General features: G+C 43.6%; 1 protein-coding gene across 2 annotated transcripts in view; it reads right to left on the bottom strand.

The window, feature by feature from the left end:
- The window catches only part of LOC132154805 (protein patched homolog 1-like), a 37070-nt gene that overhangs the window by 918 nt on the left and 18657 nt on the right, over positions 1–17495 (bottom strand). For both annotated transcript variants that reach the window (XM_059563475.1, XM_059563474.1), the window contains exons 3-20: positions 14620–14809; positions 14453–14522; positions 14196–14287; positions 11984–12179; positions 11740–11861; positions 10925–11072; positions 9480–9611; positions 9216–9371; positions 9039–9131; positions 8803–8928; positions 7986–8104; positions 7148–7887; positions 6102–6244; positions 5824–6004; positions 5449–5729; positions 4242–4379; positions 4004–4146; positions 81–471 (exon numbers count right to left, since the gene is read on the bottom strand). In XM_059563475.1, the coding sequence (XP_059419458.1) occupies positions 81–471; positions 4004–4146; positions 4242–4379; positions 5449–5729; positions 5824–6004; positions 6102–6244; positions 7148–7887; positions 7986–8104; positions 8803–8928; positions 9039–9131; positions 9216–9371; positions 9480–9611; positions 10925–11072; positions 11740–11861; positions 11984–12179; positions 14196–14287; positions 14453–14522; positions 14620–14809 (3461 nt within the window). The remainder of the gene's footprint in view (positions 1–80; positions 472–4003; positions 4147–4241; positions 4380–5448; positions 5730–5823; positions 6005–6101; positions 6245–7147; positions 7888–7985; positions 8105–8802; positions 8929–9038; positions 9132–9215; positions 9372–9479; positions 9612–10924; positions 11073–11739; positions 11862–11983; positions 12180–14195; positions 14288–14452; positions 14523–14619; positions 14810–17495) is intronic.

The following is a 17495-nucleotide window of genomic DNA, read 5'->3' as shown; positions in this document are numbered from 1 at the left end:
AACAAGCACAGACACATTATAAAAGTGATCAAGAGGTACATCACAAGCAGTTCTTATTTTTTTCTGTCAGGTCGACTTACTGTGAGCTTAGGGAAGCTGGGGTTCTTGCTGGCTTCAAGCAGTATATGAGAGGTTGGAGGTTGAGCTGGAGACGTGATGTATGCGCTCTTGTCACAGTACTTGTACTCCTCCTCGCCGATGCCAGAGGTGGTTGTAGTTTCAGAATAGTATTCGGAATCAGAATTCTCAGAGAATGCCTGACGTGGTCCCTTGGGGATATGCCCAGCGTAATACCCATGGTGGTTCATAGGAGGAGGCATGGGCTCAGGAGAGGGACTTTGCAAATGACTGGCATTGTTAGCGGGTATGACCTCAGCCGGGGGGCCCATGAGCGAAAGCAGTACCGGAAGTAGCACCAAACCATTCAGGATCCCCAACAATGTCAGTATGGCCAACACTGCAAAGAAGTATCTGTCGACAAAAAACAAGTGAAAAGAATATTAAAGTTAAAGGAGCCACCAAACATCCACAGCATGTTGAACTGCAGTCCTGCAGAGTTCAGCTCTAACCCTATTAAAATCTCACCTGCCTGTAGCTTCCTATTAACCCTTCAGGCCTTGATTAGCTTGTTTGAGTGTGTTAGATAAGGGTTGAAGCAAAATTCTGCAGAGCTGTGACTCTCCAGGACTGACCTTCACCACCCCTGATCTTGGAGATGAGTTCCTGTATGATGTTGCTTCCCCTCTTATCCATGATTTCTTTCCCTATATTAACTCTCCCTGATTCCTCTCTCCTGTTGACATAACAAAGCTGGAGACCTCATCTATCACCACTGCCCTGCCACTTCCTGAGGAGATGTGTTTACATTAGTGAACAGATTCTATGCATCAGAAACACTCACCCCTCTCCATTGCTTTTCTCCCTCTGCTCCCTCTGTCCTAAAAGCTGCCACTGCTGTTAATGTAAGTTTCTCCTCAGAAACTTAATACCCCCTCTTATTGAAATCTTATTTCACCCTGGCCAGGGCACATTACCTTTATGTTTATGCTTAGCATGCCAGGCCAGAACTTTGCTTTCTACCTTTTTCTTCCTCCTACTATCTCTCCCTCTACCTGGCCCTCAACAGACATACTGGATCAAGAGCTAATCACAGAACACTAATGTTGAGATCTAATGAAAGGTATTTGAATCACGTGGAATAAACTCTTATTTGCTAAAAATCTGTAAAACTGACCCTAGAATCCATCAACAACATTTTTTACTGTCAACAAGTATTCTGTGTGCAAAATAAATTTGTTCCATCAGATATTTCACTTATTAATCTCTCTGAAACCTTTCTGATTAAGACTAGCTATTTTCTCAGTGGGGGTGACTGAAGCAGGAACCTCAATCCAGTGCTGAAGACTAGCAGGAAACAACACCCTCCACCTCCAGAGCCAAGAACATGGAGGACTGGTTGGCACTGGCGCTAGCGAGTCTGGTGGTGCAGTGAAGTGGTGCAGAGTTGCTTAAGGTTTGGAAGCAGTGCCGAAAACATATGTTTGAATGAAGGGGCCAAGGGAAAGGGTTGTAAATGAGGTTTCCCAGGCTTTATTTAGCTCATGGGTGAGTGCTAGCAGTAAAGGCTAGAGATATAAGGCTGAGAAGAGCTATAGTAATTTCGCTCTGTATACTGGCTTGCGTGTTAACATGTAGTGCTCACTAATAGGCTGCAGGGCTGTGAGGGTGCCTGCGCCTTTGTGCTTCAGCTCAGAGCTCTGAGGGAGGGCTCTGATTCACCACAAGAAAGACAGTGCATGAGAAAATTAGAGAGCACTCCAGTTAAATGGTTACACTAAAAAGAGACAATTCAGCTGTGGTTCAGACTTCTTGAGTTAAGAAAAAGAGGAACAGAATCTGTATATATAAAATAAAAGTTTGGAATGTTCTTTAAACCTCCCACCCTCTGACCATTTTTGCTTCTGTCACATTTACAAAAACCTTGAGTTTAAGAAAGAAAGAAAAAGGGGAAAAAGTTTATCTTTGGCATATCTGCTTGGAGTATTCCAGACATACAGTGGAAACTGCTGTCCATTGACCTGTCTCCTCCAATGAGGCCATGTGTTTACTTTGGCTCTCTGAGAACCGTCAAACAAATGAATCAAAAAACCCTGTTAAAAATATTACAGGTCTGACGGTCATCGCACCACTGAACCTCCAATTTGGATCTATTTTGGTTTTGTCTCTATCGCAGCTCCCTGAGGAACCAAGACCTGTACTGTATCACAGAACCTCTGGTTTTAAAGACTATAATTATATATTTTCAGTCATTATGCATTGTCAGAGAGAGGTAATATTTAAATTGACCTCTAAAACCCAAATTTCCAAGGTGGCCTGTCGGGGTCTGTGCATAAAACTCTGGTCAGGAGACTCTGGTCAAAATTATATGCCACATTTAGACCAGGGACTGAGCTATGCTATGTGTTTCTCAGATGGAGAGAAGCAAGCCTGCATTCATTTCCTCGACTTCTGCCTCCAACTTTTCTCATGTCTGTTTCATTAACATAGATGTTTCAGAAAGCTTAAGTGTGAACCATTTTCTTTCTCAGTAATTTCTTTCCACAGCGATGGATAAAAACAGTTAGAAGAATCACTTTGATAGGAGTTCAAGAAAGGCAAAATCATCCATTCAACACAGTATGTAATGTCCAGTAAAAACATGAAGGCTGTTTAACAATGGGGGAAAAAATCTGACAAAGAAGCCAGCCATCTCTGGCTGCGCTTACGTCCACTTTTTGTTAGTTAAAAGTGCTCATTCTGTCTGACAGTCCTGTATACATGAAAAGATTGGAAAAAGGGTGCATGTTTATTTTACTAAGTCAACATTCCGAAAGTGGAGCGTGATTTATTTAAGGAGTAAAAAATTAAAAAAGAAAAGAAAAAAAGACTAAACCATCCATGGGCCCCGCCTGGGTTAGACCTCCAGAGTAGACCTAGTGTTAGGAATTCTGTTGTTTATATAAACTGTAATCTTTTCCATTCCAAGTCAGGGGTTGGAAAGGGTGGCTCGTTCTTAGAGGGGCCGCTGAGCTTGTTCTCCTGTTTATTCAGTGTCCCACAGCCAAGAGATGTTTACAGCAATGTATTTATGCTACTCCCCACCTAGAGGCCCAGACCTCTCTCTCTCTCTTTTTCTATCCGCATCTAAACAGGACCTCCCACCATGAATGCCCCAGTGCTGGCACACTGCTTGTACCAATTGGTTTGCTCCAATCCCCAACCCCCAATCTTTCCTCCAGCTTTACCACTGTCCTTAAGCAATCTGCAATAACTACCCCCTGCAGTTTCCTGGAGACCCAAACCACACTGCTCTTCCCCGTTTCCAAATTATTCTTTGGTGCAATAAGTGAGTGCTTGAAAAATTATCAAGAGGCATATTTGTAATTTTTAACATGCAGCTATGTTTTACTGGATCCTCTAACTAAGCCATTTTTATGTCATGGGTCTGTTTGAGGCGGATCTCAAGGTTGTGGTTTGCTTTCAGCAGAGCCTAGATCCAGATTTGAAAAAAGAAAATGCTTTTTGGCATTTTTGTTTTCTGTGAACCAGGCATTAAACCAAGCAGAAAAGCTACCATAATGCGGTGGCTAGAGGGAGTTCACAACCAAATGACTGGACAGTTGACATCCCCACAGTAAGGATGGGAGAAACTTTGAGCAAGTGTGTGCATGTTGAGTCACAGCACAGTGGGTTGTATATTTACATGTTTACAAGCAGCTGCTGCACACCCTTGTTGTTGCCTCCATTTGTTGTGCATTTAAGCAGCTCAAGGATGTTTGTAAGAGTGCTGTGGTGGTCTAGGGGGAGTTAACATCCAGACTGACAACACCAGGTGATAGGGAGGCAAAAGTTACTACCTGTGCCACATGGACAACTGTCTTTCTGCCTAAGGCCCACCACCATTTTGAAAGCCAACATATGGGCCGACCTCAGAGACCCACTTAGAGAACTGTCAATCACTCACCTCATGATAAAGTCAAACTCAGACCCGGCAAGCATGAGCACTCCCAACAAAGTAGAGATGGCACCGTCAATCACAGGAGCGAACATATGCTCCATAGCCACGGCTGAACGAGTGTTCCTGTCCCCAATGGCAGTCAGGAAACCCTACAATGTGGAAAATAGAGAGAATGAAACTGGTCTACTCCATTTTATTAGCAGGAAAACAAATACTGATAAATTACTGTGCAAGATGTTCTTACCAGTGCGATGTGCACAGTAAACTCCACCCCAATACCAACGGAGGCTATAAGGATGACAACAGGAATGGCACTCAGTTTGATACCAATTAGGCCCATGATGCCGAAAAGTTCCACTGTCATCATGGCCAAAATAAAAACCTGTTACATAGAAGAAAAGATTAGCATGTTAGTGGTTACATCACAATAAATTATGTACATGGAAATAGCACTACATGAATTACAATGCAAAAATGAGCCTCACTGGACCAATATCCTCTACATTTCACTGTTGTCTGCTCTGAGTATCAGATTACATAATGGCTATTTCCTGGCCCCTCTCCGTGTCTTCTCTTTTTCAGGGCTAGGGAAATGAGTGACACAATATGATAAAAGAGCATAAGGACCATTCTACTCTCTCTTTCCTGGTGCAGTGTAGTCCTCAGTGCTTTCCTACTCAGGAGAAACTGTTTTTCTATAAATTAAATAGGGCACTTAGTTAAGTCTTTGCCTGAAAGCCTTTGATGTTGGCAGGGGTTCCAAATTGGTCATGCTTAAATTGGAGATGGTAAACCCCATTTTACTGTGGCCACATATAGGCTGTGACAGTTTTCAGTTAAAAAAAAAAAAAAACCCAAGTGCACTAAACTGTTTACATTATCATTTAAATGAATGGCATAGGCATTTACACATAAATGAGTCTGAAATATTACAGCTAAACCATGAATACATGTCAACCAAGGCCAATGGTCACTTTTAGTTTCCTTGCTTCTTCATGTTGAGCTGAGGACCACACCAGCATTTGTAAAACGCCTCCTAGCCCCTGAACTAACTCACCCATCCACTACCCGCAATACACCCAGTCCCTGATGGATGGGTTTAACAGGCCAAGGTCGTGAATGGGCAGATCCATCCTGTCCCCAAATTTCTGGACAAAGGCAGTTGGATGTAAAAGCCTTCAGGAGAGCTTTGCATTTCTTGCTGCACCCATTTGAATGACAAAAGTTATGAGGGTAGAGTACTTATGTGTGTGACTGTGTGTGTATATGTGCATATGCAAACAGCACCCTCTAGACAATACGCCAAGGCCCTCCGCAGAAAACTGCCCTGGTGGCAAAGTTATTGAGCTATGTTGAGGGGATCGGGGGAACAAGAGAAATAAGAGAACAGGGGAAGAGGCTAGAAAAAAGGGAGTTAGAAATGGATTAGGGTGAGAGGAAGGCAGACTTACAATGACGCCTGCAGTCCAGGGGTTAAGCAGGAGGATGGCGCACACCAGGAAGGTGCAGGCAAGCACTAAGCTGATGGACAGCAAGAACCAGTGGCGCAGACCAATGTACTGTTCCCAAAACAAAAAGGGGTAGCCGTTGGGATAGTTCTGGATTCCCTGACGCATAAATTCCTCGCAGATTGTGCGCACACTCTCAATAGCTTCAATGAAGTCTGAGGCTTGTCTGAGGCCGTTTAGGTAGAAAGGAAACTGAGCGAACTCTAGAGGCTCTGCTGCAGGGACTGAAAAAGAGAAGTAATGCTCTTAGCCATGAACACACTTTTGAAACATGCATCCATAAATATATGCTAATGTCATTTTCTTTGGTTTACTTACTGCGAAGGTTCTCCCCAGTGGTGTCGTACTTATCATGGATCCACTCCCGAGGATGGGGGTAAAAGTTGGCTTGGGAGGCAGCATAGCCTAGCGGATCATTACTGACCCATACTGTCAGGTAGATGTAAAAAACCTCTGGTGGAATCAGACCATCCTCATCCACCAGGCGACGAGATGTGAGCTTTAAAAGAAACAAAATGTGTAAATGTAAGCTTTGGGATTAACACAAAGTTTTGGAGGAGTATTTAAAAAGAATGGTCCAATAGTTGACCACACACCTGGCTGTAGTTGAAAGGGTCTTTTTTAGAGCCAGTTTGTATGAGAAGCTTGTATGCCAGTGCTCCATCCTCTGTGCCATTGCGATAGCTGTCATAGGTGATTCTGCCAGCTTCCCAGTCAGCATCAAATGTAGCCTGCAGACCTACATGGAGTATGAATGTGTACAATTAGACCTACTGTGAAAAAGCTGTTCAAACCTTCCTACTTTTCTTTACTCAATTCAGTAAGCTATCACAGAGGATTTTTAAGATCGCTCCCCCCTTAGAGAAGCCAAAAACTTGGGTCAGATTTAATGCCAAGCCACACACACACAAACAGGCGTATAAACCAAAAGCCCACCCCCCTGCTGGGTCCTCCATCTTTCTGCCTGGTGCTGAATAAATGTGTGTGGGCTGAATAAACTAACCAGAAAAAGCCTTCGTGCTCTCCAAATAACAAAGTCTGGCAACAGCTGAAAAACAGTTTCCACAACCATTCTGTAATTACAGAGATCTCCTCACAAGAAAAGGAAATAGCATAAGGGAGAAATAGAGAGTCTTTTAACCACCTCCAGTTTCCACAGCCTTTCAAAATAAATAGCTTCTTTTTATTTTGCTGGGTTTGAGTTATTGTGGATTCACCTCACAGTAAAGCTCTCAATACAAACCAATGTGAGCAGAGAGGTCACAAACCATCTGAGATAACCCCTGACCCTCCCGTAATCCTCTCTATGCCCAGAAGGGTGGAACACAAATGCAGATGACAGAAGTGAACTTTCACTGACCTCTATCTCTCACCTTTAGAGATAAGAGCTTTTCCCACACAATGAATGAACACAGCTGAAAATGCTAGTTTATGTGGCATTTTTCACCATAGCTATGTTTCATATTTACAAATATTTTGTAGATATTTATATATCTTTATCTATAAATAACACAATGGTGCAAGACAAGTTATGGGCTGAATTTCAGACTTAGGGTTAGGCTTTGAAAAAAAATTGTCGTAGTAGTAAAAGCTGTAGCCTCAGCAATTACCGCTAATGAAAATGAACTTATTGTGAACTTACCTTTGAGCCAATCCTGGAAGTAGTGTAGCCACATTCTGGGAAGCTTGTGATTGCTGTCCTTAACTACATATTTTACAGAGTTGAAGGCATTGTGAAGCTGTAGAAGCTGTCTTTGAGAACGGGCATAGTCAAAGCCATCCATGGTAACCAGGTACATGTTATAGAAGGAAAAGTATTTAAACTGGGCAGTGATAAAGTCATACTCCTTTGTGTCTCTGGGGACAATATCAGTCAAGTAGAGTCCATCATGAACCATTGTGGTACCATAGAGGCTGAGGCTCAGAAGAGCCACGAAAACGACGACCACCACAGTCTTAGTTTCGGGCTTCAGCAACAGAGGGGCATATTTTTCCCGTGCAAAGCTTGACAGATTCCAGCGAAAGAAGGGCAGAGGCACACACTCACGGCCCTCTTTGGGCTCCTCCACCTGGGCTAGAAGGTCTCGGGTGGAGCTGGAGGTGGAGAACAGCTGGGAACTATAAGGGTCAGTGGTGGGAGTGGGTGTGGATAGGACCATGGATGGAGGACTGGTGGATATCTGGGAAGTGGGTGGCAGAATGGTTACAATATGCTGACCGGCTGCATCACACTGGGTGAATGCCTGCACAGTGGTGGTGATGTGGGTGCTGGTGGTTATAGTGGAGCCAGTATAGGTGGGGGTGGCAGGAGCATGCTGGTGGTTGTCGTTAGCATCTGAGAACTCCTGAGGCTGGATCTGGATCACACGAGACGAACAGGGACTGGAAGAAAAGAAACATATAAATCCACACGTTAAGTACCAAAGGCTTTGGCATAATAAAAGTGCTAATATTAAGTAAGGACAGGGCATCTTAGTTACCTGTAGAAACAGCACAGGATGTCCAGTCTTTTGTCCTCACGCCTGTGCAGGTCCAAGCTCAGAATGGCAGGGAAGATCAGCAGAACCATGGCAAAGTTAAAGACCACCACAATCGCCGCCTGAAATAAAGAGTAAGAGAGATTTCAGGATAAATGCCAAGTCTTTTCGTTCATGGGTTTTACGCTGCCACCCAACTCTACAGTTGCTGTCTGAACTTGAGAAAAAAAACACTCTGCATTCAAGATCCCTCGCTGTTTTAGTGCCTCGGATAGAATCCCAGAAAGTAAAATATGCACCCTAAATCAACTACAACCCCCTCCACCATCACTCCACAAATAGTCAACAATCTAAGAAAGGGGACTCCGAAGGTCACAGCGAGTCTAAGCAGAACCCCCACCCCCCACCACCTCCACCAGCCTCAGACAGACATTATATTCTGTATCATTACAGTGCAGACCCCCCAGGGTTAGCCTGGGGGGATCAGAGAAGCACAGTCTGATGGGCTGGGTGATATACTGATATATTCACTCATCTCATTACCTCTCTCTCTCTTGGTATCCCCTCTCCACCTGAAAACCAGGCTGTGACTTTAGTTGAATGAGGTGGTTTGACCATAAAATAAAGAGAGAGAGAGAGAGAATGCAAGAAAAAAAACAAAGGCCATCCTCACTTTGAATGAACTTTGACTGCTCGTTTTTTAAAGCCACCTTTCACTGCCCTTTTCAGATAGTCAAAGCTCCTACCAGTCTTCCTGAATGGGCATCACAGGGCGCAATAGTTTATGACATGTACTCACACACAAAATACACACTCATACCTGAAGTGAGAAGGCCCGGAGAGCAGGAATAGGCACAAGGGCAGCCATGAAAAAAGCAATCATGTTATTGATGGAGGTGAGAGCCACACTGGTGCCGGTTCTTCTTAGGCAGTCACCTGTCCTCTCCTATGGAGAGATATGGCAAAGAATGATCTTTGATCTTCAGAAACAACAACAGAAAGCCTAAGCTAATTCCCTAGAAGTCAGGATACAAAGCATGTTCATGAGATACGTGCCTTGAACGGGATGTTGGATCTGGTCTCAGTGAAGGAATGAGCCAGCAAAAACATGTCATCAACTCCAATGCCCAAGGCCAGGAATGGCAGCACCTGTGAAGGAACGCACATCTCTGAGTTACAGCCATGCCCTAACGTTGAGTGTGAATTTAAGACATTTAGGTGTGTACTACTTACCTGCGTGGTGGCAGCATTAAAGGACAGCCCCAGCAGTGAGCACAGTCCAAGTCCTGCAGCCACTGATAGAGCAACTAGAAGCACTCCTGCCAGCCCTACAGCACCCTGAGACTTAGCACAGTCCCATCGCAGCATGGTCACGCATGCGTATGCCAGCTGTGCATAGAGAGACACATGTAAGGGAATAGCTCCACACATATGGAGACACGCTCATCATATATCCATTAGCCTTAACTCGAGTTGCCACATCAATGGATTTCTTACCATGAGCAGATAACCACCTGCCACCCTGATTACACTAACATCAGAGAAAGACTTCATGATGTCATTAAGAGTGGTGGTAGAGAAGGCGTAAACATTGGAGGAAGAGTTCTGAGTAATGCTCCCATGGACAGCCTAGAAGCAACACAGTTTTAAACATTAATCCAGAGAATCCAACCACATGATTTTTAGTATTTGGATTGGAAAGAGCATATATGCATGGGTCAAATCAAAGATGCTTGTGACTGGCTGCAATTTAATAAATTTAGTCATTAGCAAAGTTGCTTAACCTAGCATTGTGTGTTTTGAATGCACTCGGAACTGAGCAAATCGTGAATTACTTTTCTGACAAGCCACACAAACATTCATTCTTCTGTGGGCCATACCCTCATCCACCTCGTATTTGATCCTAATAACACACAAACAAGATAGTACGAGTCCATATGAAGCTTGACAAGCAAGAAATAATGAGCACAGATGCCAGAGGGCAGAGGTCAGATGGATCAGATGAGATCACATGGTCTCTCAGGCTACTCAATCAGCACTATGAGTGTCCAACAACCTTCAGGGGAAAGGAATGCCTCATCAATTTGTTTTTACAGTGCCCTATCCCCCTACCACCCCTGACTCCAGTTCCCTTGCTCTTGCTCTCTTTTCTGAGTAGACATTACCGGAGTCTTTTCTCTCTCTGTAAATATACTTGAATCAAAATAGAAAAAACTGCTGCGATGTCATTTTGACCAAAATCAGGCCAAAACTAGGTTCATTTTGGGAATTCGAAATGGCTTGCCAGAGGGAAATCTCCGCACAAGTTTGCTCCGGCTGCAAAACACCTTCATACTACCACTGTTCCGTGGCAATTACATAATAGGTAGGTGTGTGCTGAGACTCTGCCTTCCTTTACATGGAACACTTCTCTGGCTCATTTCATCTGTTAAGCCCGTCGTTGTAAGATCTCCACAGGAGAAAAGCGTAGAAGCACATATTTACATATTCATCTAAAAGTTGCACTTTTCAGTGTGGGCGTCATCGGAATGTTAGATAATAGTATACCACTGATCATATATTTCAAACTTAGTTTTCCCCTTAAAAGAAGGAATGAAAAAGAACTTTGCTGTAAGCATATTGGGGCCTTAATTCTCTAAATCTCTCTCTCTCTCTTTCAGTAAACATGCTGGGTGTCAATTATCACAAAAACAGCTTGTTCATATAACTGGGAGTCTGTCAGTGGCCTCCTAGGAGGACTCCGTTTACTAGGCAGCTGAGGATTGATGGAATTCAGGCAGACGTTGCCATCCTCTGGTCTAAGGAAAACAACCCTCTTGCACCACTTGTGACCTCCTGCGCTCTTTTTACCTTTCCACCATAGCTGGGCACCCTCCACAGTCACTTAAACCATTCAGACCTCACAAAGGGATGTGTGGGTGTATTATGAAACAGGAAATTACCTCAACGAACTTCCTCTGCCAGGACTCCAGGATGGCAGTTGCCTTGTCCTCATTCCAGTTGATGTCATGGATCTCATAGTCATCTTTAAAGTGCTCATAGAGCTGTTTGGGACTCATGAGGAGAAACATGGTCTGAAGGGCCTCCGCACTATACGGGAAAATACAGAGGGCTGAGTGAGATCTGAATGTACAGACATGCGTGTACAGATACCATTGTGTTGTAAAGTGATAAGGAGACGTTATAAGGGAGACATTATAATAAAGGCTGGAATGATGCGTGTCGTCCATCTCAGGCTTTATAAATCACTCTAACACTTCCACTGAGATTAGAACAATGCTCAAAAACTGGGCAAAAGGCCAATATACTGCTCTTTGCTGAAACTTTAATTAATTGCAGATTAAATTTCTGCATTATAAATACACACATAAGCGCTTAAATTACAGGTGTCAGATACATTTGTTCACCCACAATTTGTTTACTTTGTATCATATGTTCTTTTTTTCTGTTCAATTTCAATGTGTTTTCATTTGTCTCCACTCTGCATTTCAGAGCCACCCGTAGGTTATGTGGCTGTCCATCATGTTTAATTGGTCTTTCCTATACTGGGGTCAGAGGTGGAAACTGATCCCTCTTCATGTAAGGAATTCCTTGGATGTGTGAGGTTATTAGGAGTCAGAAAGATTCCTCCCTCTCTCCATCTCTGTCTCTTTCTGGATTTCTCTCTTACTTTCTTTCTTGTCAGGGCCTCCTATGAGAGGCCCACCCACATACCCCCTCCTCTTACCTATCCTTCTTTCTTCCCCCTCTTTCTCACCTCTGCAAGGCATTCTGGGAGTCCTTTACTCTTTCACCCAGGATCAACTCTTCCTGCCAGTGCATGAACTTCTTGGAGAAACCATGGCAACCACCCTGAAGTTCAGCAGCAATGTCAGGCACCTAAATAATACATAGACCATACATTCAATGCAAACGTGTAAATTCTATTCATAATTACACAATATAACGTGTAACTCATATTGTTAAAACATTGTCATTTGCATTACAACACTGTTCCTCACCTGCCGTGGGTCCTTATTAGGGGCACTGTGAGGGCAATCTGTGTCGTTGGGATCCAAGCATGACCGGTTCATATAGGCATGGCCCACCTGAGCCTTATCTAGCATCTCTCGGAAGCTCTCTAGAGATGTAAACTGGCTCAACTCCTCCATTAGCTTGAGGGGGTCCAGATTCATCCACTGAATGTCTGGCATGCCCCTGCGACAAGAAACACAATAAACAACAAAACTCAGACATTTTAAATTAAGTTAGCAGACTAAATGTGTCGATTCTATGACCTTTTCAAAAGATAGCATGCTTTTTCCAAGCAAACCATTTTCCCCTTCCCTGTAGCCCAGCAGCTTCTCTGAGCCTGCAGGGACCAGTACCTCCCTGGTGGTGGTGGCGGACTACAGATGCCGCATAAAGTAGCGTTTATTATCCTGTTACACGGAGGGGCATAATGTGCCGGCGGTCTACAGGCTGCTGTCTCTTAACTTTGTGCATCGAGTTATAACGATTACCTCTGCCTCTAAAACATCTTGATAAGGATGAAGGCGGGCAGTGGGAATGCTGAAAAGGACTGTGCCGTCTTGAATGCTGCTTTGAGCCTAGTGTTCTCAAGCCCTTAGACTGCAGGTTTTAATCTATCGTCTCTAACTCTGTGGGTATTGAGAGAGTGGACTGTTTTTTATTGATGTGCCAAAGACTAATTCTCTAGGTGTAGTGGAGTTACAGTTGGACTCTTTTTAAAGTTCTAATTTACAAGAGAAGACTACAACAGGGTGATTCTGAGAAACACTGATAACCTGAAAATTGCTAACTTTTGACATTATTTAATTATCATTATCAAAACCTTCCCAACCAACAAATATGTAGCTAAAACATCCCAAGTTAAAATGCCATAGAACCCAGAGTGAGAGAGGGACGTTTCACTGTGATGAGTATTTGTGGGTAAAGAAGAATAAAAGTTAATAGTGTCCTAACTCCAGGCCCAAACTCACTCTAATAACTCATGAAGAGCAGCTTCAAATAAAGCTGGTTCTCTCCTATTCCCACATACCAAGCGCCTTTGCTCCTGCTTGCAAAGAGTCTCCTTTATCTCCTATTTTTTGCTTGAGTGAACCGGTCTGGGCTCTTTTGTTTTTCCATAGATTGCTGCTCTTTGTTCCCTGAAGTTTTTTTCTCCCTCACACACTCTCTTCCTCCCTTTCTCTCTCTGTCTCTCTCTCGCTCTTTTCCCTTTAGATGAAAAAAAAACAGCTGAACTGAAGCGGAAGCCTGAGAGGACATTAGCCTCAGTGGCTAAAGTAGGCCCACTTCACACATAGCCAAACAGTGAAAACATGACTATATGAAACAATTTTTAAAGGCCACTCATGCTTCTTGGAAAACCCTGGTATTTATGAACTTGGGCTGATGAAAGTGGAAAAAGTCTCTGAGACTTTTCACCAACAAAATATAAAAAGATGTTTTGGGTGGTAGTGTAAACTACCTTGTCTAACGTCCACAGTTAATTTCACCCACTTTTTCCTCCCTCTTTCTCTTTTTGGGCCCATGACTTGAATAATGCCCATTTTATTTGTTGGACAACTTACAGCTCCAAGCCTGGGCGATTACCATGAGAATGCACAGTGTTACCCAGTGCTGACAAAGCCGGGCCTCCTCCAGGGCCCCCTCACTGATGGACACTCACTCGTAAACTGAAAGAATGCTTACCATTGTCTGACCCAAAGGCTCCCCTGCCCCCCACCCTTCCCTCCTTCCCACCCAGTAGCAGTCATCTCTCTCCCTCCCTCGCTCTCACTGTTCCCTTTCCGTAAGGGTTTCTTTAGGCTAGGGGATTGGGTGGTGGGACAAGGGTGCAGGATTAGAAATATGTCCTGTAAAGCCCCCTCAACACACTGTTGACAGCTCAAGCCACACTGACGACAGAACCAGGCTTCAGCTTATCAACAGACTAAATAGAGCTTTTGCTAGGGGCTTGATGTCAGAGACTGTCGCAGCCAGTGCCATTTTGGTTGAAGGTAAAGCCCAATTGTTATAGGAGCGTGTGTTAAATCAAGGAGGGTGGTCAAAATGTACAGTTACAGTTCAGGCACAGTCCCTTGTTTAATGGTTAATTCAGGTCTCTTGAGTTTAGATATGTTTATAATAGTCCAGTGAAGCTATCTATACATGACTTAATTTGAGATATGTGGTTATATGTTCATTAAGAATAAGCAGAATGCTTACGGTAAATAGGCAGAGCCTCCCTGCAGCTTGGAGCCTTCCCAAAAGCAGTCCAAAGGAGTCACGATCATACAGGGGAAAAGCTTGTCAATCATCTGCAAAGAAATTGAGTATAATCTTCAGTAAGGCAGATTTCAAGGCACAGAACAAAAAATAGCAAGTTAAGTTGAATAAACACTAAAAAAGCTGTCTAAAGAACTAAGCAAACAGTAAGTTATTATGAATCAGCCCAAAAAATTGCATAATAAAAACATGCTTACCCTCTCAATCATGACATTTTCTATAATTGGGACTCCGGATTTGAAGCAAATTTTATTAAGATCCCAAGATCTGTGGGTAGAAATTGTACAACCTCACATTAAAAGTCTGGCCCTCATGTTTATAAGTGTTTGAAATTCCATGTAATCCTGCTGGGGGTTGTACTCACTTTCCATAAAGAGATACTTGAACTTTGCTGGCTGACAGAGCAGCTTCCAGGTGAAGCAGCAAAGCCTCCAGTGTAAGAATATTGGTTCCTTCCTGTTTGGGTATCTGTATGAGCATTTGTGAGGTGAACACTGACTCCTCTCCCTGCTTCTCTTTTGTGTAACGTAGCTCCTTGCTCACCCGACTGCCAGCTGAGAAAGAGAGACAACGCAGCTTGTTATTTTCTAACATTTAGAAAGGAGACACCTTTATGGTCATGATGTTTTAATTCCTTTTGACTATGGATAAAAACAAGTCAGAGGAACAATATTGTTTTATGTTTACTGTCACACTGCAACAATAATTAACAACAACATGATCCCCAGTGAGAGGTTAATGTCATAATTAAACCCAAATTTAAACACTCTACAGTTCTCATTTCCCATGTGAATATTCCAACTAACTCCAAAAACAGATTTGTGGATCACATTTGTGTCTTTACCATACTTAAGATTGAAAATGCTCCTTATGACATGGCCCACACTTACACAAGGCTAACAAACAGGCTTCTGCACAAAATCCTCCAGAAATTCTGAAATGTGGCTGTCTAAAAACTGATGGATAAACATTGAAAAACTCTTTCCCAGCCTTACTACACACTGCTTATCACAGACTGCGTTCCTGATAGGAAGTTTACTCAAAACGTCGTGTCTTGATCTACAGGTCACCATCCCTGATGTGAGCATTAAATGGAAGGAGGGAGCAAGGTAGAAGAGCAGAGACAGAAATGTCGTTCATGTGGTATGTTGAGTCGGGATGAAAAGCATCAAAGAGTGCATAGGAAACTCCATAGTCCAGCCCCCTAATTAACAGAGGCGGTGGTGAAAAGAGAATGCGCGGTATCTGCGGCCATGCCAAATGCAGATGAAATGCACCGGCCCAGATCAGAGCCTGCCCGTCTGCCCCTCCATGTCCCAATACATGACGACAAGCCTGCAGTCGCTGGCTGGGCCCATCGAGCCACTTTTTCTCCCCAGCACATCTCGCTGCCTGCCTCAATTAATTGAGAGAGAGAGAGTGGGACAGAAAGAGACGTAGAGAAACAGAAAAATAAAGAGAGAGGGGTACTGTTCATGCCAAGGGTGGCCCAGATCTTTGTAAGTGGCTTACAGATCTTTTAAGAACAGTCCTTTAACACACATGAAAGGTTTTGTTTAATGAAAGAGAAAGCTGAACAGATTGCACCGCAAATATAAATGGCATGTGATTTGGCCTGAAGCTTACTATTTGATGCATGCAAACATTCAACCTCCTAGTTCCATTCATGTCAGCCATCTGACATGCAGGTTACGTAAACACATTGCTCCAAAAAATGTGGCAGGCTAAATCTGAAGACCGTTTCCATCTCCAAAATGCAAACACGTATGCGTGTCGATCTATAGACAGCATGTTCATATTTAATGCATTCAGGCATCTGCAGGAATGGAGCTCCAATCCTTGGGCCTGTAATCACAGGGACTCCTGAAGTAAATTATAACTATTTGTGTCTGGTTCCTCCCATCTGGACCACCCAGCTAGAGGCCCGAGTGGGCCCCGCCGCTCAGCCACCGCTCTACTCAGCCACCTTCCAGATGGGAGCTTTGCTATGTTCTCTCGGCTCGCTGCTGCCGTACACTTAAAGAGACAGGCATGCAAATACTTTCACAGCCAGAAACACAACATAGAATTGGGGAAAAGAGACTGTGATGCACAAGAGTAATCTAGGATGTACGTTGAGATTTGAACAGCTGGAACTGTCAAACACAGATGCCTAGGGGGATTTACAAAGCACTAATCTTTTCCTTGAGTTCTTGGTACTGGAACAGTGTAGAGATGTTTGTGATTTTGAAAGCTTTTGTTTAAAAAAAAAAAAACAACCTCAACAGACACCAAAATGAGGGCAGCCATTGATATCAGTGATATCAATCCAGCAATACTGCCATACAGAGCTTACTCTCTTCCAAGCAGAGACTCTTCTTCCTTTGTTGCCCATCACGGGCCAATTATGCACGAGGAGGGTCCGACCAGTGTTCCCCAACATAGCCAGAAAAAAACCCAGCCTCAAGTGTTTCAGAGATTAGATAGCTTTGTGACTGTAAATACTCTCTAGCACATAAATTGATAAAAACTGAAGCTAATCTAAAGTCTGCCCTCACTAGCTGGAACACAAAAGTAGCAAGCTTCAGCAAGCTTGTCTCAAGGTCCCACCCAGGAGCAGACCAGCAAAATGAGCTGGTGTGAGGGGGTTCCCTCCCAGTGGGCAGTATGGAAAGTGACATGTAATTAACTATGAAGAAGCCCCCTGCTCCCCAGTGTCACCCCGCCAGTGGACCCTGTCAGCTCCAATCTCACTCATGTCCACCCTGGCTCTGCCTATCCAGTGTTCCGCAACATATCACCCACAACTGCATGCTAACACTGACCAGAAATAAAGTTTTGTTTACGATATTGATACATAAAAGGAGCAATAAAATGTGATTTGAATTAAAAATTACATAATAAAGATTAAATATACTAAGAACTAATTACAATAAGTGTCATGCTAAATTAATCTAATTTAAAGATTACAGAAAAAGGTGCCTTTGATTTCTACGATTTGAAGATTTGCATGTGGTGCAGTAGCTATGAGCAGCGAGTTCTGAAACCTAGTGCTTTCTCCATTAGGACAGGCCACCTTCAAAGTGTTGTGGGCCAGATTAGAGGGATTAAGAGGCTTCTGAAAGGACTCATGCTGTTCTGGAGGAAGTCCCACAAGGAAGAGTGCTGAAAGAGACATTTTTACCTGTTTTCACCACCCAAGTAAACCCGAGAGCACAGATACACTGCCGGGTGCCAGTGCGTGCCCACACACACACACTC

The sequence above is a fragment of the Carassius carassius genome, chromosome 12, assembly GCF_963082965.1.
Source record: "Carassius carassius chromosome 12, fCarCar2.1, whole genome shotgun sequence".
Lineage (NCBI taxonomy): Eukaryota > Metazoa > Chordata > Actinopteri > Cypriniformes > Cyprinidae > Carassius > Carassius carassius.
The sequence above is the reverse complement of the archived record's forward strand: the minus strand, read 5'-3'. Positions and strand labels throughout refer to the sequence as shown.